This window comes from Euprymna scolopes, chromosome 8, assembly GCF_053919585.1.
Source record: "Euprymna scolopes isolate OS-2025 chromosome 8, ASM5391958v1, whole genome shotgun sequence".
NCBI classification, from domain to species: Eukaryota; Metazoa; Mollusca; class Cephalopoda; order Sepiida; family Sepiolidae; genus Euprymna; species Euprymna scolopes.
The window spans coordinates 1,699,208-1,725,140 of NC_136489.1; the positions used below are offsets into that span (position 1 = coordinate 1,699,208).

General features: G+C 36.5%; 1 protein-coding gene across 1 annotated transcript in view; it reads left to right on the plus strand.

Moving 5' to 3' along the window:
• LOC145284083 (uncharacterized) overlaps window positions 1-25,933 on the plus strand; it is a 361,761-nt gene that overhangs the window by 285,230 nt on the left and 50,598 nt on the right. Inside the window, exons 54-58 of the mRNA XM_080133150.1 lie at window positions 3,382-3,496; window positions 6,139-6,356; window positions 9,155-9,247; window positions 11,196-11,576; window positions 24,209-24,285. Coding sequence (XP_079989276.1) covers window positions 3,382-3,496; window positions 6,139-6,356; window positions 9,155-9,247; window positions 11,196-11,576; window positions 24,209-24,285 — 884 coding nt within the window. The remainder of the gene's footprint in view (window positions 1-3,381; window positions 3,497-6,138; window positions 6,357-9,154; window positions 9,248-11,195; window positions 11,577-24,208; window positions 24,286-25,933) is intronic.

Sequence of the window (25,933 nt, forward strand, 5' to 3'; positions counted from 1 at the left end):
AATAAAATGCATCAGAAATATAATACATACCATCGCAAATATCATTATATACACGGTAAGTACCATAAAATGCATCGTAAATATTATACAATGCATTGTAAATATCATAAAATGCATCGTAAATATAAAAAGGTGCATCATATATATCATAGAATGCATAATATATATCATACAATGCATCGTAAATATCATAAAATGCATCGTAAATATCATAAAATGCACTGTAAATATAATAAAATGCACTCTAAATATCATAAAATGAATCGTAAATATCATAAAATGCAACGTAAATATCATAAAATGCATCGTAAATATAACAAAGTTCATCATGAATATCATACAATGCATCATAAATATAAAAAGTGTATCTATCATAGAATGCATAATATATATATAATACAATGCACTGTAAATATAAAAAAATACGTCATAAATATCATGAAATGCACCGCAAATATCATAAAATGCAACGTAAATATCATAAAATGCATCAGAAATATAATACAATGCATGGTAAATGTCATTCTATACACAGTAAATACCATAAAATGCACCGTAAATATCAAAATGCATCGTCAGTATCATAAAATTCATCGTAAATATAAAACGGTGCGTCATATATATCATACAATGCATCCTAAATATCACACAATGCACCATAAATATCATAAAATGCATCGTAAATTATAAAATGCATTGTAAATATAATAAAATGCATATTAAAAACTGTAAAATGCATAATAAATATCATAAAATGCATCATAAATATCGTATAATGCATCGCAAGTATTATAATATACACGGTAAATACCATAAAAGGCACCGTAAATATGAAAATGCAACGTAAATATTACAAAATGCATCGTAAATATCATAAAATACATCATAAATATCATAAAATGTACTGTAAAAATCATGCAATGCATCGTAAATATCATAATATACACGGTAAATACCATAAAATGTACCGTAAATATAAAAATGCATCGTAAATATCATAAAATGCATCGTAAATATAATACAATGCACCGTAATTATAATAAAATGCACTGTAAATATCATAAAATGCATCATAAATAAAATAAAATGCATCATAAATATCATAAAATCCACAGTAAATATCAAAATGTGCTGTAAATATCATACAATGCGCCATAAATATCATACAATACATCGTAAATATATCATAAAATGTACCGTTAATATCATAAAAGGCATCGTAATTATACAATACATCGTAAATATATCATAAAATGCATCGTAAATATATCATAAAATGCATCGTAAATAAAATAAAATGCATCATAAATATCATAAAATGCACAGTAAATATCAAAATATGCTGTAAATATCATACAATGCGCCGTAAATATCATACAATGCGCCGTAAATATCATACAATGCATCGTAAATATATCATAAAATGCATTGTAAATATATCATAAAATGTACCGTTAATATCATAAAAGGCACTGCCGTCATTGTTCACAGGAGCCACTATTTCAATTGTTTGGTTACTATATGTTTTGGTCAATAACAAATAACGCCCTGAATAGATGCATAACTTTTATTTCAATTCTCATCGGATCAGAGGGAATTGCCTTAGCATTTGATAAAGCCAACCCCTTTGCAAAGAACTGTGCATCAAATTACACCCTTTGAATAGGGCTGCCACCGAAAACGTTCTGAGCAGTATCCATATATCTGCCAAATTTATTAAGAACAAAAAGATGAAAGCAAAGCAAATTGTCCTGACAACATACTATTAAATTTACTTAAAATCTATAACTAGAACTAGCTCATATTGTAACAGAGCTCGGATGAATGTATGCAAATGTATACGAAATGCGAAATGACGTTACTGTAAGGGAAAACACTATAAAAAGGAGAGAGATCACGTCAGAGAAGATGATCACGTTAATGAGAAGTCATGTGTAACGGAAAAATGAGGAAATAAATGTTGTTGTTACAAAAGAAAGGAGTTAGGTTATTACTTGTCCTATATTCCTTTGTCATGTAGACTGCATACAACGTGTGGGTCTTGTGTGTAAACGTGTGTATCGTTGTACTAGTCTCACAAAGTTGTTCAGTTGTTGCTTAAAGGAGAAAAGCTTCCCATCATCTTAGGAAAATTTGTCACTACCCAGTTATTTAAAAATGCTGGAAATCGATATTGACCAATCAATTTCCTGTGCGTCGAGAATAAGTTGCTTGAATCTGTGATAAATCAAGAAGATGTCGATCACCTCCGCATAAACGAACTACTAATTGTCAAATGATATAGATTTCGTCCTGCAAGATGAACAGCTGATATGCAGCCTGTAATATTACACAGAATCAGTGAATTTAGCAACAGCTCTTGACATGTCAAACGGTTTTGATAAGGTTTGGCATAAAAATCTACTTCACAAGCTTTCTAGAATATTATGGAAATGTCCTTTCAACTATCAAATCCTTTCTCTCTGATAGATTTATAATAATCCTTGATGGACAGGAGTCTGATGCACATATCAAATGCTGGCGAGCTCTAGAAATCCATTCTGGGCCCAATACTCTTCTTGATTTTTATCAATGATCTCCCTAAGCACATTCTAATATCATTCATCAACATTCAAGCAGATGGCATAACTATCTATGGCGGCGCTTTGAAGAGCATTTATGATCAAAACCTTTGTGATCTCTCTTCCGACTTGGTGTATGTGGTGCAATTGGGAAAAGGTAGATAGTTGCTTTTAATGCGTATAAAACCGAGCTTCTGTCCTTTCACCACCAACTCTCGGATCTTTATTTTGCCCCAGTCATCTCTTTCCTAAAAGAAGGTCCCTGCCTTTTTGTTAACTTTCACTTCCGACTTAAAATATAAGCAAATCTGTTGCTAAGATCGTTGCAGAAAATGGTTGAATCATTTCACCATTCCAGAAAGAATTTCATGTCCGATGCAAACCTTTGCTTGGAATATTTTTTTGTTTTGTTTTCCAACTCGGTATGACTCCAGATATCTTGTTTAAAACTATTGTAAAGTTTTACACCACCAAAAATCTTTTTATATATATATATATATATATATATATATAGTTACATTTAATAAAACTATTTCTAACACACAGATAGTAATAATAAATTATTTACATCGGTAAAGGGAAATATCGCCACAAGCAGTAATATCAGTTAACCAACAACCGATGAAGAAAATATAAAGGGATTAAGCTAAGGAGAATACATAGATTAATTTTATATTTTTGTCTTATTTTTCGATTTAACTTGGTTTTTAAGCTCCCCTCTCCCACTTCAAACAATTCAATCTGAATTAAGTGGGTGACCCAACGGGTACCATTTTTTTCTTGTGTTTTATATCAATGTTTAATCAATTTCTTTTTTCAGCCTCGTTTTTGTTTCATTGAAGACACGTGTTATAAATATCAAGACCTTCATCCAAATAATGACAAGCTAGTATGTAATCCTTACGAAAAGGAATATGAATGGAGCGACATTAAAAGTAAGGAACCCATATTTTTGATTTCTAAATTTTCTATTACAAAATTTGTGTAAACGAGCTGGCACCCTGGCTATTATTGCTTGAGAATGAATGAAGAACTTTGTGGACTCCAGTTCCCAGCCCTGAACTCTACATTTTAATTTAATGAATATTGCATCATATATTACAAAACTAGTGCAAAAAAATCCTTTCTTACAGAAGAGACGTTCCTAGTATCCATCTATTCTATAACTAATTCCATGGAAGGTTGTCAACCTATCTTAAATCTTTGGTTCCTTTTTATAAGACATTCGCAGCAAGAGCTCGTCTTCTATCACAATGAAATACGACTTTGTTTTCTCCTTCTATATGCCTACCGTCAAAAACGGAGTTTTAATGGATAGAGCTGTTTTGCAAGGGCTTCCCTACCTGTGGAAGACATTATCGCAGCACTGTTTACCTGCTGGTTATATCTTAGACGTCTTCAAATCAAATGTTAGCAATTTTTTGTCATTAAGCTCACTATAAGTAATCAAATACAGTTCATACCATTGATCAATATTAGTGTTCCTCATCTTTCGGCGAACATCGTTTCCTGTCTCATTAGCACTTATCCTCTTGGAGCTAATACTGATCTAAATATTATCAGAAGACAAAAAAACAAAAAGACGATATACTAGCTGTCCGCCTGACGTTGTTTTGAAAACCTCTGTGCACTTCTGCTTCCATATTACCATTTTTGATCTTAATTTTTTTATTTCTAAAATAAAGTAAAACAATCTTTGCTCTTGATAGATGTCTGATTCAAACGTACAGACTCCGTGATATTGTAACAGAAAGAAAATAAAAAATGTATGCCAACATAAGATAAAAGATTTTAAATAATAAAAAGTTACGTTATATCTTCTTATAAACGTTGAAGTGAAAAACTCTTCTGAATATAGATTTACATTCCGGTTGATAATGCTGCATACCAGAATCAGGTCTCCTGTAGTAGTAATAGTACCTTTTTAAAAATAATAACGCAAAATAAACTGTTGTCATCAAAGGCATTTGGCTAGGAACAAAGTGTAGTATAGGTTCTGATACTAACATTTATTTTTTTTGTCCCCAATAGTGAAAACAAATTCTTTTAGACTGAGACAATTTAATTTTTTTCTCTCCAGTCCAAACTGCTCATTTTCCCCACATAAAAATCTGAACTTGTATCTAACTCTGTCCTTGTGAGAAGGCAAGTGAATAAAGACACGGTATATTATCGTAAAACTGATTTATTCGTTTATTTTGCAATATTAAGTTTGAGGAATGTTGTATTTCAGTCTGGCATAAGGGGCTGTTTTTAATTGAATGCCCACGCATACAGGTAAGCATCACAAATATCTGTCTATTATTATGTTAACGCTGAGTGAATTCACATTGATTTCCCTATAGATTTTTTATATATACTTTTCACACAAAATGCGTTGTAAAATATACCTTACTTCTGGGATTCAATTATGATTGAAACAAAATCTATTTTAATAGTTCTAATTACTGTAACATTGCAGTTACAAACAAAGGAAAGAAAATGGAAATAAATAAAATCAGGTTGGCATTTTTTTTCTTTTTAACAAAACATTTTTATTACTTTCGGAAATACTTAAAAAAAAAAAGTCTCTCGCTTACACTTGTCCATTTTAGACTGGAGCGGTTCTCCTTCTTCCTACCGCACACCGGCTGCAGCCGTCTGTTTCTCTCCTTCACTTTACATGTCCATTCTTTCCGACGCTGACTTTCTTTCTCTCGCTTCACGCCGACATTAGCCAGCAATTTCTCACCTGCGTCTTCACAAGTTCGTTTCCTTTTACGTCGTCTTTGCTTCTCTCTTCACGCTGGCATTAGTCAGCCATTTCTTGCCTGCTGATTTACACGTCCATTTTCTTTGATGTAGTGTTTTTAATGCCATGAATATTTAGAGAAGAAATGAATCGACTAATTCGCATAGTGTCTATAAACACCATTAACACGTACGTAAATTAGATGGTAATCTTTACTTCTATATTATTCGTATATATTATAGTATCCGTAATGATACATAAGAGGAAAAGCGACTAGTTATGAATGAGATTTTCTTAACAGATATATAACGCAATAGAGAAGCTATGAGTTATGCTACCAGTAGCGTCTGTGTAAGTAGAGAATTCAAGCCAGTTACTGTGGTGGACGTTGAAGTCATTAAATACATGTACTTGTGCGCTCGTATCGAAGGAGAGTGCTGTATCTATGCTGTAGGTGACTATGTTTAGTAGGGTACAGTCCTGGGTCGAGGAAGAGCAGTAGAGAAAATATAAGTAACTAATGTTATGTTGCATGTTAAGCCTGAAGCACATAAAGGACTTGTCTAACAGCAAAATCACACCCCTCTCTTTGTGGAGGTCCCCAGACGCCGGAAGCTTTGCTACTTTAATCGTTCTTTCCTTACACTGTTGGTCTTTGGAATTCCCTCTCTGCTCTCTGTTTCCTCGACTATACTAACATGCAGAAATGTAAATATCTTAATAACACCTTATGCTTCACTGGCAATATGCTTTATTTAACGTGAAAATAGAAGAAAACACATTTGCATTTACATCAACTACATGCGTTATGATATTTATATTCATTTCTTTGTTTTGTTATTTTAGAATATCCTCACATCGGTAAAGTTCCAAAAATTGTTGCTGTAAATGAACCGACATTCCATTTCGAGTGCCAATTCTTCTACCCTCGAACTCCAGATATTTCTGTTTTTCTTGAGTGGTTGAAAAATGACACCGTAATAAAGCGTGTCACATTGGAATTTGGACAGTCATCTAACCGGTTACCGATCACTGACATTCCGAAGCTCACTTTTGGATCAGAGGTAAGATCAAAGAACTAATAAACGACACGGGGAGGTGGAAATGAGGTGACAGAGTGGTTGTTTCAGGCATCAAATTTGGGAAGAGGCTTTCAATCATATTCAAACTTTTCTTCTTTTCTTGTAATAGATTTCAGTATTAGAAGTTATATGTGAGTCTTTTGGGAAGACACACAAATCAAGAATGTGAATTTGAGTATCATTAGCTCTTTGCACTGAAACTTGTTAGAAATGCCATGGATGATTAAGGAAACGCTTTGAATCGGTTCTCAGCCTACTGTAACACCCTCTCTTGTGAAGTTACGTAAGGAACCCCTTGAAAACCTCGGCTGGTACTTCGAGAGGCCGTCACAGTGACTCTAGTATGCTGAAAACGAATAACAAAATTCACGCAGGCAAAAAAGACGACAGATGCTTAAATTCTATTCTAATTTCACAAAGTATATTACAGACCTTTTTACAAATATATGGTGCAGTTCTTAGTAAGTCTCAAATCTCTCTTCTCTTCGGAGATAGCACTCAGACGGGTCGAAGGAGGGGCGTGTTCATCACATCCTCAGGGAACGGCGAGTCTCTGCACAATCTGTGCCCCTTAGAACCAAATGGAAATCTGCTTAATCTTCGAGCGGCTTAACATTATATAGTGGGAGGGGGTCAGAGTGGAAAGTCTCCTAAGCCAATCAAATTACGCCACGCATTTGCAGAAAACCCCAGATTGCGGGTGTGCAATTCAGCCATGTCGCTAGCTTGCAATCTGGGATCAAAATCAACATTTAATTTCCATGACCTCAGGGGTCAAATCCTGTCATTCAAACAGCCATAGTCTGAAGGGTCCCCTAGGTCGACAAGTACAGTCGATTATTCTAACATTCTCATATTTCCTGTTGTTCACCTCTCAAACAATAATATATTTCCGATTTTCAAACAATAAAGCAAAATATATCTATATATTTCAACTCAAGTCTTGGGATATCTGCTATTGCCCGGGATCTATTAAAGCTATAGTTATCCGGTTCTCCTCCGCCCCTGGGAAAGCTGATCCACCCCGAATGGGGAGCAAAACGCTCCCTTAGGGCAATCAGATCACACTAATAGACCATCAGGACATCTGATGGAACGCCCCAATGTTTCGAATATATCCACACAGGCATTTTACGTTCTGTATCCGAAGTTTTCCGAGGCTAAATAAAATTTATAAATTTATTATGTTCAGCACTGTCCAATTTGCGTAATAGCAAACAATTTTTTTATGGTCAGACAAATGCTAACAATTTATACTTAAGAAATCTTCGTATCTTTTGTAGTATACTTATCTTCTGGTTCATAGCAGAAGTTGTTAATCGAGCTATAGGTGTGGGGAAAATATGGCGACGTCTACAGCTTTTATAACTGGGTAGTCTCACAAAATAACAGAAAGTCTCGTGGCTTGTGTGCAAAATCTCGCCGATCGGCTACATAAAAGGAGGCCGCTGCGAGAACAGAGACGATCTGTGACAAGAATTCTTGGAGACGGTTATACAGAAATCCTTGGAGAGACTGTTGTTGCGTGTGACTTTCTTGCATTTTTTTTTTACTTTTTCTTCGTCCTTCCTTTTTTGTATTAGAATACATTTAAATTGTTTAGAACAACTGATAGAGAGGAAACAATAATTCGTTTCCCAATCGTTCACACTTAAAAATAGAAAAACTGTTGTACTTAGTCGTGCTTACTGTTTGGCACCAAGTAGTGAAGCTTCTCTACTTGGTGCCAAACCCATCCACATAATTATCCTTGCGAGGAACCAGAGTTCCAGACAACATAGCTCTGACACTACCATTGTACCGTTGTAATCTTTCCTACCACAGTGAGGAAAGGCGTAACTTCTACAAGCTTGAATCGAAGTGACATTTTATCCGAAGTATTGCTCTTAATATAATATTTTCATTGTTTTTTTAAATCAAAATTTTCCTGCAATGATGTCTTTTTATCATTGCTATTTTTTTATTATTGGGATTAAGTGGACTACTGTTCTCATTTGGAGTATTACTTTCACAACGTTTCGACAGATGTAACCTCTACCCTTCTTCATGTGTCTCTTGTCAGACTCGGGAATCTGCACGGAATTTTGAACAGAACAATTATTTATTTCACGAGGATAACCTTCTCTTGTTCAATCAAGTCCTGACCGTGTAGATACCTTAAGTAATTGGTATCGAAAATAACACTCGAGATGAAAACAGTACCTATGTTTTGGATTCTTCGGACTACTGTTCTCATCTTGAGTGTTATTTTCGTAACGTTTCAGTTGATGTAACCTCCGACCTTCTTCGGTTATATCTTGTTGAACTCTGGACTCTTTCTGTCGAACTCGTGAATCTGCATGGAATTTTCAATGGAACCTTTATTTAATCTACAGGGGTAGCATGCTCTCGTTCCATCAGCCATGACCGAGTAAAAGTTTTAAGTAATTCAAAATTGCATTTTGAGTGTCTCCTCCACTGAGGATTTAACCTTCAACCTCCAGAAAGGTGTAATTTACGAATGAATTTTACCAAGTACTTCAGCCACTATGCCATGGATCCTTGCAAACAAGATACATTTGAAGATGGTCGAAGGTTAGATCGATTAAAACGTTTGTGAAAATAAAACTCAAGGTTAGAACAGTAGTCCAAATAATATTCCTTATTATAATAATAATAATAACAATATAATATAATAATATTAATAATATAATGATAATAATATTAATAATTATTAATACTCATCTCAATAATTTAAAAGCATGATATTGTATGATAATTAATTTTTGTTCTGCTTTCAGATCTCATGTGGTTTGCTTGCTTGTTATAATAAGAACTGTTCTGCGACTACCAGCCCTACAAAAATAAGCAACAAAATAATAGCAGAACTTGAGGTAATTCTTTCTAGAATTAAAATGTTTTAACTCTTACTTGATTATCCCGCATATTTACGGGATAGGCGTTCGTAACAATCTCTCACAATTCCAAATCTTTGGGTTTCATACCTGTAATCAAATGTATGCTTTATTTATGTTTTCTATTAGTCTCAGGTACTTTTAGCATTTTTGGTTCGTGGGATTAGTCTCTGTTTTTTCTTAAGATTATTTATAAATATGCCACTAACATTTTTCTTGCAATCGTGATGTTTTTTAACCACTACTTTCAAAATATAAAAGAGTATGTTTTCATTAATTCATTTCAAAATTCCAAATTGAAACATATAAAGTGCTTTCAATAAGTTTCGTGTGAGCACATTTAATGATAGTACCCACATGAAACTCTAGTCCCCTTCGAAGTAATCTCCTCAGGCTGCAATACACTTGTACCATTCCAACAAGACTCCATGGAAATCCTCTTGCATAAGCTTGTCAATGACCCTTGTCACTGCCTTTTTCATCTTGCCAAGTGTCTCATAAAGAAAACCTCTAAGGTTTTTCTTGAGCTTAGGGAATAACCAAAATCACAGAGAGTAAGGTCTTGACTATAAGGAGGGTGAAGAACTGTTTTGATGCACGTAGTCTGTGATAACGATGGAATTGTGCACTGGTGCATTGTCCTGGTGGAAATGCCACTGACCCGATTTGAAGAGTGATGGCCTCTTCTGCCGGAATCTCTTCCTGAACTCCCTTAAAACCTCAACATAGCATTCCTTGTTGACTGTCTGTCCAGTGGGAACCCAGTGCATGTAAATCATGCCCTTGCTCTCAAAAAAGGTTCATCATAAGTTTATGGGTGGATTTGCTCTGTCTAGTCTTCTTGGATTCTGGGAGCTAGCATGCTTCTACTGGGAACTCTGTTTCTTGGTTTCTGTGTTGTAGCAGTAGATCCAGTTTTCATTGCAAACTACCAGAGCATGAAAAACTGCAGGATCTGAATTGATCAGCTCGACCATCTCTCTGCTGTTATGACAACGTCTTTCTTCCTGATCTTCTCTGAGCATTCTTGAGACAAACTTTGCACAAATCTTCCGCATCGTCAGTTCCTCGTGTATAATTGTGTGTGCAGTTTCCACATTGACATCAAACTGTGCATTCATTGTCTCTATAGAAACCCGATGGTCTTTATCCATGAAATTCTTTATTTGGTCAATCAACTGTGATGTTCTTAATTTCTTACGCCTCTCTCACCTCTCATCATCCTTCACATACTCATGCCTTCCTTGAATCTCTTATACCACTCAACCACTAATGCTGAATTCATGTAAGATGGTCCAAAAGCAGTCTGAATCATTTCATACGTTTCTGTAGCGTCCTTTCCAAGTTTAACACAGAATTTTATTCCATATCCTTCTCCTAAAATTTCCTTCCGTCTACATTGCATTTTTGAAATTCACCAGCTGTGACAATCAGACTTTAGTAGGGTGTATTCTAATTTCTTCTGCAGCTGTTTATTGGAAACTGAAATCATATAAAACTTGGTCAGTCATCTCATAGAATGTACAGAAATAGCATACTGAATTTTCAAGAGTCGTACAGGAGATTACGTCGGCAGCGATTAAAATAAAACAATTTACAATAATTGAAAATGGAGGCGGAGGGAGGGTGAAAAAAATATAAAACTACACGAGGTGAATTAAATGAATGAATAACCCGTGATATATCGTCCATATTTCAGAACCTAGGATGAAAAAAAAATAACAGATTGTTGAAAACGATTAAGATGTAAACAAATATTAGCAGAGTATGTTTTTTTTATTTTTAATATTCCTTATTCAAATTTCAACACTGCTTCAAAAACGATCATCATTTACAATACTTTTACTTAATAATAAAAACGAGATTCAAGCAAGGAAAAAAGCTGTTCTGTGAGTAAATATAAAATTGCTTTATGTTTGATTTACAGGTTTCAATGACAAATGTGATTATTGAAGAAAGTTCACGCCATGGCTATGTCAATGTGCGAAGTATTATTCCACCATCGTACCTATGTTCTGACCCTGAGATGCACAAACATTGTCAACTTGGTGTTCAAGTTTCCTTCACCACAGATAAAACACTCAAATGCCCCAACAAAGATCCAATTCATCAGATGGTTGTTGTCCAGACAGAAGCAAATCAGGGTTGCACATTCTTTGTCAGTGGAACCGCATGGTTGTCCATACCAATCACGGCAACAGTCGATCTTCTTTATGATCGGAATCAAACTGGACAAATCATTCTGCAACCAATCATTTTTCAAAACAATAGTCTCAAGTTTAACAAAACAAAAACTTACACAATTAAGGTAAGAATATTTTCTTTCAATTTTATGTAAACTTTATTTTTATTAATCAAAGTTTATTTATGAGGTTAAGTCAAGGGTTTGTTTAATATTTGAAGTTGCACCTGTACCACCACAACGTAAATACACCCGATCAATTCGACTTGTAGAAAACCTTTTACTCTAAATCACGGAACGTTTTCTACTCTAATAGTTTCATAACTCAGACCACTTGCCTTTGGAATTCTCTCTGGGATCACTGTTTCCCGATCGTACCAACATGCAGAAATATAAATGTAATGTGAATAAACATCTTTCTGCTCATCTCTTGACTCTGGTTACTTCCCTGTAAATATGTCCTCTATCACACTAGCCCCGTATACTTCAGCAGCAATGTATCTTGTTTCAGTGCATACAAAGAAAAATATCATTATTGAATCTTCACTCCTGCAAAGATCAGAAATAGCTAAAATAAGGTGATACTATGATGGTTCAATGTCTCAACTGATTTGGTTTATCCATTAGGGTTACATGGGAATTTTAAATTCACAAGCGGTCCCCAGCCGCATGTATATCCTTGTTGAAGGAGGTTGGAATTGTCTCCTATTTGCCATAGATTCCCCACAGGTGCAGGGACAGAATGACCGGTAGGCCGCCAGTAGTTGGAGCAGACGCCACCCCAGATTTCACCAGAGATAGCCGAGCTGCGGTCCAGATACCGCTGAGTGTCAATCCAATCTGCCTTGGGAGGCCCTACCAGGAATCGAAGTTCCTGATGGCATTGCCTTGACACTACTCTTTCACCACTCTACCACGGTGAGGAGGGGTTGGACTTATAGGGTAGTAGCAGAGTCCACAGCATGATCCAGCCATTCACGGTTTCGTAATTGGAACCGTGAATGGCTGGATCATACCATCGACTCTGCTGCCAAGTGACAAGAGTGGATGGCTTTGACGCAAGATGCGATTAACACAATTGGGGCCAGCTCAACCTATCCTGGGTGAATGCCGCTACAGGTACAGTGTCTGAACTGTAAAGAGTGAAAAAGAATTCCCAGACTCTTGAGTTTGTGTTTGTTTGACAATGTATGTTGGATCATTGTCGTATTGCCTACCATTATTTTTCATGTTGAAGAATGAGTCTCCTTGCTGATTTGGCTGCTTCGAGATTTGGGTAGAAAATTCCAGTCAAGAATCTATTCTTGACAATCAGCCCAACAGATGCAGAGCCAGGAGTTGGCCCAATACCTGTCGGACTGAAGTACGATGCTTGGGTATTACTTAAGAGGTCCACCCTCCCAGGCCTTGCCACCCGGCTTTCAGGTGGGGCAAGTTTATTGCTTGTTGCTTAAGGAGCCCCTACCGGAGAATAACAACTTAGATTGATGTCAGGTAGAAAGCTTTCAAACATTATACACTCAGTACAGGTGTCAAATATAAGGGTTAGCGCTCTCTGACAAATCCACGGTGCGACGTCTTCTAGAAATTCCACTAAATAGATTTCTAGATGTTTCTCACATTTGTTGATAACTAATAACATTGAAAGTTTAAATTTGTGTACTTTGATATTATGGAAATTTAAATTCATTTAGTCAAATTTCACGGAATTTTTAATTAAGTCATTTTATATACTTAAATTACATGGAAGCTCAATAGTTCTTGTCAACTTTAATATCTGGAAAACTTTTTTCTTATTGTAGGACATTGTAAAATGTGTAATAACCATTGTAAAATGTGTAATAACCATTGTAAAATGTGTAATAACCATTGTAAAATGTGTAATAACCATTGTAAAATGTGTAATAACCATTGTAAAATGTGTAATAACCATTGTAAAATGTGTAATAACCATTGTAAAATGTGTAATAACCATTGTAAAATGTGTAATAACCATTGTAAAATGTGTAATAACCATTGTAAAATGTGTAATAACCATTGTAAAATGTGTAATAACCATTGTAAAATGTGTAATAACCATTGTAAAATGTGTAATAACCATTGTAAAATGATTTTAGAACATGTTTATTGCTAAAACGTAAAACCAACGTTTTGCACATGAACTGTTCATATATAATTAATAGATTATTGTTGATGGATTGCATAATTATCCTAATAGTTAACTACGAAATAGTTCCTAGTTCAAATCTAATCTGATCTATTGTGTTCTATTATGTTCTATTACTTTCATGAAATCTATGAACTAGGGATTAGTAATGAAAGTGAAAATGATTTGTACCAAAAAATGAATTAGGAACCCATGACTTTTGGAAAATCTACAACAGTGTAGTAAATAATGGGCAGTCAACGATTTCCCACTATCAAACAATCATGAGGTTGTTTGCATGGCAACCGAGAAGGCTAACCTGCTTGCCAGTCGGTTTGCCTCAAATTTCACATTGAACCCGGCACACCACTACCTCTCTGACTTTTCTTTACGGACAGACGTCACACTAGATGATCTGAAAATCACTCTTTCTCAGGTACATGGTATTATAAAAAAATCTAGACATCTCAAAAGCATGTGGACCTGATCTCATCCCGGCTGTGCTATTAAAAAAGTGGTACTGCTGAGGTTGCTCCAGTTCTCTCCAAACTTTACAACAAATGCCTTAACGAATCTTGCTTTCTCGACTACTAGAAAACTGCTTCTGTGGTACCAGTTTTCAAGAATTCTGGTGAAAAACTGATCCATTAAATTATCGCCCTATTAGCCTTTTGCCAAAATATTTGAGTCCTTAATTAATCAAGCTCTAGTCCATCACCTTACAGCTGTTAAACTCCTGACTGACAAACAATATGAATTTAGGTAAGCCCGTTCCACAGCAGATATCTTAACTGTAATCTCTGAACGTGTGCACTGTTCACTGGACAAAACAGGGGAGGGTAGAGAGGTAGCCCTAGATATATCTAAGGCTTTTGACAGGGTATGGCACGATGGTTTCCTAAGGAAAATTAAATCATATGGTATCACTGGAAGAATACATAATGTAATTAAATCCTTCTTAAGTAAGAGAAAAATCCAGGTTACCCTCGACGGTCGTACATTTAAACAATACGATATAAATGTGGGAGTACCTCAGGGGTCTATCCTTGGACCTTTTATTATTCTTGACAGTCATAAATAATCTCCCTGATAAAATTGATGACACCACCCTCTATAACAGGCACGAGGAGAAAAAAATGAACACATATCTAAGGAAATGACAGAAACACTAGAGGATAACCTCCAATCTGTAGTGGAATGGGGACAAAAATGGATGGTCAGATTCAGTGCTGCCAAGACTAAGCTTGTTTTCTTCAATAATTACAAGAAACCTTCTCTACCACTAAAAGCAATGGCCAAGAACACATTACTCAAAAGTACTTCCTTTAAACTCCTGGGCCTAATGTTCACAGGAAAGAAGGTGGGCTCTCTCTACCATGCTAGAAAACTACTTACCCTTGAAAGTATCCTATACCATTCGCCCATGTATGGAGTACTGTTGTCACATTTGGGCTGGTGCATCTTATGTTTCATTCCTGGACAGGGTTCAAAAGAGAGTCGGCAACCTGATAAGTCCTGAACTGTCATCTAGGCTTCAGCCTCTGTCCCATCGACGAAATGCTGCATCCCTCTGCCTGTTCTACAAATACTTTAATGGTGAATGCTCAGACGAACTACAAGTACTTGTACACCTGGACGTGAATAGCCCTGAAAAACCCGACAAGCAGCTAAATCTCACCCCTTCACAGTAGAGATCCCTATGTGTTAGAAAGCTTTTTACTTTTTTTTTAAATGGAGGTCACCACTTATCAAGGCCCGGAAGCCACTCGGGGATAAGGGTTATTGCGTGTACAGTAATAAATGGGACAGTATTGTAGTAATAGTTAGTATTGGAGATTTGATAAAGTGTCTTACTTAAGGGGGCGATTCATCAGGAATTTGTTTATGTTGGACTTGAAGTTTCTTCCCCAGAACTGTTAAACTTTGGAACTCGCTTCCGAGATTCTGCTTTCCCAACTGTACTGACACGCAGAAGTTCAAGTGTAATGTGAACAGACATTTTGCTACTCACCTTCCTTCTTAATACCCCTGCAACTTATGTCCCCGATAGTACCCACCTACTTCAAAGTGACACTGTGCCTTGTTTGGGGTGAACGTAGAATTTAAAAAAAAATGTTGATAAAAAAGTATATGATGAACAAAATGGCATTCCAGTTTTGTGTAAAGAGCAACTTATGTTCATTTAATTGTATGCAATAGGTGAATACAAAAATATATACGTCTTAAAATTGAGAACTACCGCCACATCTAAGAAGGTGTTGCTCAGAGCAGTCTTTCTACCCCTGTAAGTATTCAAAACCAATTTAGCTATTTATAGAGAAACAATCTCTTTTGTACTCTACATCCCCTTTCTCATACAAGATACGTTACTAGCCTCTCTTTGCTTTATTGATATTTCTATGGAAAATTCTCGACTGAGCTCCAATCTCTAATTCTTCCTTGTAAGAAAGTCACAACAAAAATCCGCCTTCTACCATTACTGCAAATAACATTTTACCCTGGGTGCCTGACATCAAATTCCCATGAACACAGTTTATTTTCTAATACTTCCCATTAATGGGACACATTACCATGGTATTGCTTCCTTGCATCTTACAATATTGTCTCCTTCAAATACAATGTCAACAAGTAAAACAAGTAATGATACTTTTTAAGTTCATTCATCATTTTAATCTTTTTATAATGTTCTTCATTATTCAATTCATTTTACTGGTGCTACCAGATCAGGCTGTCTACTGACTTCTTGAGACGAAATGCACCTACAGATATGGTTTTTGTTTTCTATCTCCCTTTGCAAAACTTAATTATGTTCTGCAAAACTAAAAACAAAGGTGGCGACCCGTATCACCTTGGAACGGGATCCTGGTAGTTGAGGGTTGCAGAGGACAGAAACAAGTTCCTCTCCATCCCAACACACTACTTTGGCCCTTACCTTGGTTAGACGGGCGGGCGGAGAGGCTTGCTCCGATCAATTGGCTGGTCATGTCCAGCTCTAAATCTGACACACATAGCAAGAAAATACACTCACGCTCCCCACATCACACAATAAACAGCTGTAGAAAGCGGTGGTTCATGGGTTAATCAACTAACTGGACAATGGATCTGACATGACTGTAAAACAAATATTATTACTGAAAATCATTGAAAATCACATTTAGTAAAAATGGATGAAGCACAGGTGCTCAGACCCACTAGTTGGACGAGTATGCCCTTCTTGTATCCCTGTTGTTGTTGGGGCGAATGGGTTTCACCACCCCCCAACACTTCCCATATAGGGCTCCGAAGTGGGTGGGGAGCAAGAAGGATGAAATAAAATTAAAATCAATATGAATAACAAAAAAGCAAAAGGACTCACTCCGATGTTTCGGATTACACAAGCTCAGACAGTGAGCAAGAATATATTCAAAAAAACATTAATAAAGAAAACTTCCCAAGATTCTTAGTCATTGAGATCCTGGGAGAAAAAAAGACTAGCGAGCTATCTCCTTTCTTAATCAAAAAAGTGATATCCCAAAACAGCAAACCAAAAACGGTAAAAAAAATGAAGAATGGGAACTTACTTATCACAGTTGATAATTACAAAGATGCGAAAAATATCTTAGAAATGGAAAAATTCTAGACTTATGAGCGTAAAACCTTCGCTCACGAAAGGTTAAACACCTGAAAAGGAATCATGAGAAGCCACGACTTAACTCTAGCTACGAAAGATGAAATCAAAAACGCTCTTAAAAAACAGGGAGTAATAGATCACAACAGAATATATATTTAAAAAAACGGGCAATCCATACCTACTAGAACGTATGTATTAACTTTCAATACCCCCAAAGTCCCGAAAGAAATCAAGATTGGGTATACCAACGAAAAAGTAGAACTATATATACCAAGCCCATTAAGATGCTATAAATGCCAAAAATATGGGCATCACAGAGAAGCTTGTAGAGGACATGAAACCTGCGGAAAATATGGTTTAAGGGAACCCAGCCACACAGAGAGCGAGTGCCCCAATGAGGCGAAATGTTCAAATTGCCTGGAAAACCACCCAGCTTTCTCCAAAACTTGCAAAATCTTCAAAAAAGAAAAGGAAATTACAGAAATGAAATATAAAGAAAATATCTCCTACCTGAAGCGAGAAAAAGGGTTAACTCCGACAAAAAAAAAACACCTATGCAGATATTACCAAAAACCCACCTCAAACCAACCAAATTGACTACCAAGAATTACTTAACAAATTGATCTCTGAACTCACAAATTTAATTGAACCCCTAAAAACAAAAAACAAAATGAAACCAACAAAAAACAAATACTAACATACTCAAAAACTCAACTAAATGACCAAAACCAAACACAAATTCCAAAGAATAAAAAAGAAACTCATCAACAAAAACCACAATTAAACTTACGTGAAAGATCTAAATCATGAACTAGAACAAAAACAGACCATAAACATACAGTATCAGAAGAAATGGAAACAAAACAGGAAAACGCAAAACTTCCTCCCAAAATGCCAAACAAACCAAAAACAGAAATTCTATTAATTGAAAAAGAAAATAAGTATGAATTAATTGAAACACTAAGTCAGGAAGAACATGTAAAACGGAGCAAATCCAAAAGCCCCAGACCAAAACAAAAGAAAAAAACTCAGCGAAACCTGTCAAATGAAACACAAACACAGACAAGAGACACACCTTCCACATCCAATGAGATGGAGATGTGAACCAAAAAAATAAGTAAATAAATAAAAATAAATAAATATAAACTCAAGAAACAGAGAGACCTAAATATATGGACCTCTAAAACAACACTCCCCACAAAAATCAAACAATAACAACATAACAATGACCGACACAATTATTCAGTGGAACTGCAGAGGCATAAAAGCAAACATAGAAGAGCTACACCAACTCTCAGCAAAGTTAAACCCAGCTGTTATTTGTTTACAGGAAACTTTCCTCAAAGACAAATAAAAAATAAACCTAAATAAATACCAACAATTCAACTACATAAAAAATACTGATCTCCGCGCTTCAGGTGATACTTCCATTTTAGTCCGAAATGATATACCACACAGCCACTTAGAACTTAAAACTAACTTTCAAGCAATAGCAATTAAAGTCACTCTACATAAACAAATCAATATTTGTTCCATCTACATCCCTCCAAACCAAACATTAAAAGAGAATGAACTCCAAAATATCATAAGGCAACTACCCACACCCTTCATCCTACTTGGAAACTCTAACTCCTACAATCCAATATGGGGTAGCAACGAAACCAACCAGAAAGGCGAACTCCTGGAAAAACTCATTAACAATAATAATTTATGTATATTCAACAATCAAACCCCAACATACCTATGCCCAACCTCCGGCAAAAACTCAGCAATAGATCTGACCTTATATGATCCGTCAATTCTAATGGACTTTTCATGGTCAACGTACAATGACACTTGTGGAGGGACCACTTTCCTATAATACTTGAAAATTTAAAAGTCTCCCTGGAAGAAGAAACTACAAAATGGAAACTAAAAAAAAGCAAACTGGGAAGAATACAAGAAATTATGCTCAAAACACCTCAATGCAAATAAAAACATTCAAAACATTGAAGACTTCACCAATAAACTAACTACAATCGCCGAAAAATGTATCCCTTTCAAATCTACTCCATATAAACGCAACAAACCATGGTACACCAAAGAATGTCAAGAACTGAAACATGGCTTTGAGAAGAGAAAGATGCTGAGATACACATTAAGGGATACGAACCCTTTCGAAGCGACCGTAACCGTCCCCGTAAAAGTAAACGAGTGGAGGCGCTATGTTGTACGTGCGGAACGATCTGGCCGCTACTGCTGAGCCACCCATTATTAAATACTCATCGGGTGTCATCAATGGTTGGTGTTCAACTAAAAAATCCAAATCTGGTGATCGTAGTCATCTACCGTCAACCCGACGATATAATGGGTGGTCACAGATCGACATCAGTAGAGTTTGGTAAGACTATTGCCGAACTTAGAAGAGTGATGAGAAACCTGGATACACCAACTCCTAACATCACACTCTGTGGGGATTTTAATTTACCACATGCTACCTGGCCCACAGGTGCACCGGGACCTGGTGCACCGCCAGATGAACGGTTGATGCTGCAGAAACTGAAAAGTCTAACTGATGAATTCTTTCTTAGCCAGTATATCAACTTGCCCACTCACGGAGGAGGTAATACCCTAGACCTGGTGTTTACCAATAATGATTCCTTGCTGCACAGTTATACCAGTACGCCGACAATATTGTCAGATCATTTCATGGTGACCTGCAGCTCAAGTATTGAATACCAGCGGCCGGATACCGAATGCGATAACGTATCTAAACCAGGCAACCTAGCATCTCTAAATTTCTTCAACGATGCCATCAAATGGGACAACATTTGAGCTTGGTTATCGGAAGTAGACTGGGCAAATGAGCTTTCACACCTTGAACCGGATGAAATGTTGAATCGTATTGGAAATCTTTGTTACGAGACCACACGAGAACATGTTCCTTATAAGAAAAAATTCATAAACGTTCCGGTCAGTAAACTCATACCGAGGGATCGGAAGAACCTCATGCGTAAAAGAAGTAGAAAAATGCAACAGTTGCAAAAGTCCAAATCGCATGAAAAAACAACGCGAATTCTTAGCGAATTAGTTGAAATTGAAAAGAAACTAATTAGTTCTCTTCAAAAAGCACGCGAAAATGACGAGTACAAAGCTGTTGGGGCTATAAAGCGCAACCCTAAATATTTCTACAATTATGCCAAGAAATTCTCAAGTATTAAGTCAGCGATAGGTCCTCTCATTAATCATGCCGGGCAATTAACCGCTAATAGTGCTGAAATGGCCAGTTTACTTGCTGATCAATACGAATCGGTTTTCAGTAAGCCCATTAGACCAATACTGTCAAAACCTGAACCTGAACCAGATGACGACACTAAACCAATGCTTACTGATGTTACGTTTACACAAAGAGACCTGACCGACGCGATAGATGAACTCAGAGCCAACTCTGCGGCAGGTCCCGACCGTTTCCCAGCGCTACTCCTTAAGGAATGTAAAAAGCAGCTGGCTAAGCCACTATTCATATTATGGAGGGCATCACTGGACAAAGGGATAGTCCCAGCCGACTCTAAGCGCGCTAACATTATCCCAATATACAAAGGTGACGGTCGATCTCTCCCCAAGCAATATCGACCAGTGGCACTAACATCCCACATTACAAAAGTATTCGAAAAGGTCCTTCGAAAGTACTTGGTGGAATTCCTCAACAACCACAGTCTGTTCAATCCAGGGCAGCATGGATTCAGAACCGGAAGATCCTGCTTAAGTCAGCTTCTAATCCATCATGATAGGATCATTAATACTCTAGACAATGAATGTAATATCGACGTGATATACCTAGACTTTGCAAAGGCGTTCGACAAAATGGACTTTGCAGTAACCATCGAAAAGCTCCAACATCTTGGAATTGGAGGTAAATTGATCCTATGGATTAAATCATTCCTAACAGATCGCTACCGGACAGTTGTAGTAAATGGCTATGCATCTCCCCCGACCAAAATGCTATCTGGCGTTCCCCAAGGTTCAGTACTTGGTCCGCTGCTGTTCCTCGTACTAATCGGCGACATAGACAGTCAAATCGTCTTTCGTCTCAAGTTTTGCCGACGACACCAGGATTGGCAGGAAAATAAAAGATTCTTCTGATGTACAAGCTCTCCAAGATGATCTAAACGCTATCTACCAATGGGCGGATGACAACAATATGCAGTTTAACTCCGGGAAATTCGAGTGTATCAAATACGGTAGAAGGAAGGACCTGAGAGAAGCATCTAAGTACTCGACCCAAGACGGGAAGCTAATTAAAACCAAAGATACTGTGCGCAATCTGGGAGTAACGTTGGATTCTGATGGTACATTCACCTCCCAGATCGACAAAGTTTGTTCAACTGCACGGAGCCTTTCCAGTTGGATTTTACGCACTTTCAAAACGAGACAAAAAAACCTAATGCTGACACTCTGGAAATCGCTGGTGTTGCCGCACATTGATTACTGTTATCAGCTGTGGACTCTGGACAGAAAAGGTCATATTCAAGCATTAGAGGCCATCCAGAAGTCGTTTCTAAGAAAGATAACTGGTTATAGTCAATTGAATTATTGGCAACTGCTGGATACGCAGGCAAGAAAGATATTCAATCATGTATACCTGGCGTATGATGGAGAACCAGGTGCCCAACGCTGGTATACAGCACCATATCTCAAAACGTGGCAGAAGGTGTGTGGTACCACCCCTAACCAGTGCCAGGGACAACTGGATCCGACGACTCAGGGAATCGAGTTTAAATTCCCGGGGTCTTACGCTCTTCAATTGCCTACCAAGTAACATCAGAGAGATCACGACTGCAAAACAGAATCGTTCAAGTCGGCGCTGGATACCTGGCTGAAGTCTGTACCAGACGAACCTCAGATCACCGGTTATACCGCTATGAGACGCAGTGAATCAAATAGCTTACGCCACATGCTTGTCTGTGTAAAGAGGGACAGCGAAACGGTGCAGCAGTCTATTGATTCAACGCCGCCTATACCGTCCCAACTGGAGGCCGCTTGCCGCAGTGACCTTGGAGAGCTCTGACCGCCGAAAGACATCACACAACTCACACAACAAGAAGCCATCAAACTACGATGCCAAGCCTTAAGAAAACTCCAAACAGAACCTACTAAACAAAATTTAATCAACTTTAAATATCATAAAGCAATAGCCCGGAAAACTATCAAAGAAGCTAAAAGAATATCCTGGCAAAAAATATGTAAGCGAGTTAAACTTCTCCACAAACCAAAAATCAGTCTGGAACATGCTAAGAAGCATGTCTGGGAAAAAAAACAATGAACCCCATTAAACATTTATCAGTAGACAACACACTAATTACAGAAAAAAAAAACAGATAGCAGACTCACTAGCTAAACAGTTTGCTAAGAACTCAAATCAAATCAACCCAAAATTCAAAAAAATAAACTACAATGCTAAAAAACATAAACTAAACTTATCCTCAGACAACCATGAAACATACAACGAATTAATCTCCCTCGAAGAATTAATCAACTCAATAAAAAAATCCCACAACACAGCAGTTGGCCCTGATAAGATTCACAACGAATTCTTAAAACAATTACCAGAAGAATCCATTAAGTGCCTTCTAAATGTCCTCAACAATATATGGGAAAACAATCTATTCCCAGAAATATGGAAAGAAATGATAATCATCCCAATACCAAAAACTGGAAAAGACTCCTCCAACCCCCAGAATTATAGACCCATCGCCTTAACAAGTTGCCTTTGCAAAACCCTGGAACGAATAGCCAACCAAAGATTTATATGGCACCTAGAGATAAACAACCTAATTACAAATATACAAACAGGATTTCGCAAAAAAAGAGGCACAATCGATCAAATAACCAGATTAGAAACCCTTATAAGAGAAGCCTTCATAAACAACACATGACAGCTATTGTTTTCGATATAGGTATGGTATCATAAAAGACATCCAAGACTTAGGCATAAGAGGACGATTGGCATTATTCATTAAAAACTTTGCACAAGAAACTTTAAAGTCAGAATAGAAACAACCTTATGAAACAACCAAAATTTAACAGAAGGCATACCTCAAGAAAGTATCCTATCCACAACATTATTTGCAATAAAAATCAATAAAATTATCCAAAACCTTACTCCTGCAATTGATAGCGCACTCTATGTCGATAACTTTGTCATCAGCTACAGATCCCACCACATCATTTCCCTTGAAAGGACCTTACAATTAAACTTAAATCGAATCAACAACTGGGCAATAAACAATGGATTCAGCTTCTCTAAATCTAAAACTCAATGTGTTCATTTCTGCCCTATTAGGAAAATACATAATGACTCAGTCCTTAAACTAGAAGGAAATATCATACCTGTAGTCAACCAATACAAATTCCTTGGAGTCATATTTGATAAAAAACTAAATTTTATACCACACATAAACTATCTAAGACGGAAATGCAATAACATCCTTCAACTCCTCAGAGTGGTTGCCCACACAAAGTGGGGAGCAGATCAACAAACCCTTTATAAAATATACAAATACCTCATCCGCTCCCAATTAGACTACGCTTGCTTTATATACAGAGCAGCAAGAAAATGATATTTAAAAAAATCAGACCCAATCCACGATGGAAACATAAGACTGATACTAGGAGCTTTCAGAACATTACCTGTAGAGAGCTTATTTGTAGAGGAAAAAAAAAACAAAAAAAAAACATACTCTATTAAAAAATGATTCTTCAAATTCACTGGATTCGGCATTAAGTAACCTGAAAAGGGTTGATATGCCATAAAACAAAAACAAAAAAAAAACATTCATTTTATTATCGTTTATCCTCGAATAGCTTTTGGCCTTCGTATATAGTGACTTATTAGTTAGCTGTTTTTATTTAAAGGTTTAGTGCTTCGCTGTAAAATAAGTCAAAAATTTTGATATGCCACAAAAGAGAAACCCCATTTTTTATAAAATATCAAATTCTTTTACTTTTTTTTTATTTTTGCAGACAACTGTTGTTGACAAAGATGAAACTGCTCTCTGCAGATCAATCAATGACCCACATATCACAACGTTTGATGGGAGGTATGATAATTTTAACATTTCAAATAAATATGGAACGTAAAAATTGGACCTTAGCTTTTCGGCAGTTTTGTAACTCTTGCTTTCTTTGTTTTATCCTTTACTTGTCACATTCCAGGAGCAATGTTTCTGGCAAAGAAATAAGAATTGCTGTTTTCTGGGTTGGGGTCTATTCATATAACATTTATTGTTGGCACGTATCTGCCCTTGAAGTAGTAGTTTTATTTTTTAGCTCCTTATATTAAGTGGTTTCAGGTTTTGTTTGGAGCGATTTTCATTGAACAATAAATAAAAATAAAATGGCACTAATAACGAATAAAATGATTCACAGTTTTGGTAATTTGATAGATTATTAGAGAATTGAAAGTTTCTGACTTCTGATGTTTTATCGGAAGTCAGAAACTTTCAATTCTCTAATAATCTATCATATCTGACTAATACTGCTGCCACATTTGCAGATGTGTCTCACCACCCACTCTCCATTGCCTTGACTAAGTTCATGACCCTAAGTTCGTGTGGCAATACTTTTAGCATGCTAGCTGGCCGTTTGTCATCAGATGCTGTCGTTTGAGTTCTTCTGGTATGTGAATTGGTGAATAGTTGGTTGTGGTGTCAGCGCTGTAAATAACTGGGTTTTCAAATCAAAGCAATTCAATAATAACCCAGAAATTATTTTCTTATAAACGAGAATAATTATTTCTAAGATATTTCAGAGTACACGTTGTGCAAAGGAAAGTTAATTCTACGGGTTCTTAATGGTTTCAAGATGCAGGATCTTTTCATGTAGATTCGTTCAAACAGAGGAGGAAGAGCTTTTCAACTTAGCTCTTTTGGGGAGGATATCTAGCCCTGTGCCAGAGCCCAAAGCTGAGGTGTATACTCGGCGATGGCCAGCATGCAAGTCTTTTCATTTGCCAAACGCAATGTTTTTTTTTTTTATGGAACCCTTATTCCGACTACCATCTCTTTGAGATTAGCATTTTCCCCTCTACCGTTTGGAGATTACCCGTTCTCTTCTATTGTCTTTCTCTTCTCTTCTCTTTTCTTTATTCTTCTGAATATCTGTTCTTTCTATTTTTCTTTCTCTTAAAGCCATTTTTCTCTTGAATTATTTGTTTCCTTTTTCGTTCTCTCTCTCTCTCTCTCTCTCTCTCTCTCTCTCTCTCTCTCTCTCTCCTTTCAAATAAACTTTATTATCAACTATGTCGGGGGGGTCTTTCCATCTTTCAAGTTAATTCTTATTACCCACAAGGTGCGTGGTCACCTTACATAACGGTGGTCACCTTACATAACGTGGTCTACTGCCGATATCGTCATGGACGTCAAGCCAGACTCCTTGCGCCAATGTCGACTTTACTTTGCTGAGAAATTACTTTTTTGTCTACCATATCAGCAATAAAAACATATTCATTCTTTTCTCCAAAGTCTGGGGTTTCTTAAACTTCGTGTCAAACAACCTACCTCACACTTAGCTACTTAGCAAGTATTATCCGGCGCATGCAACACCGTTACGATTAAACTATATAAATTTAAGTTTCATTGAAATTTAAATTGATGAATTGGATGGCCTCGATAAGCGGTAACTCATTAGGACATAAAAAAAAAACATACACATTTAAACTGCCATGAAATTTAGCTAGAGGAAATTAAA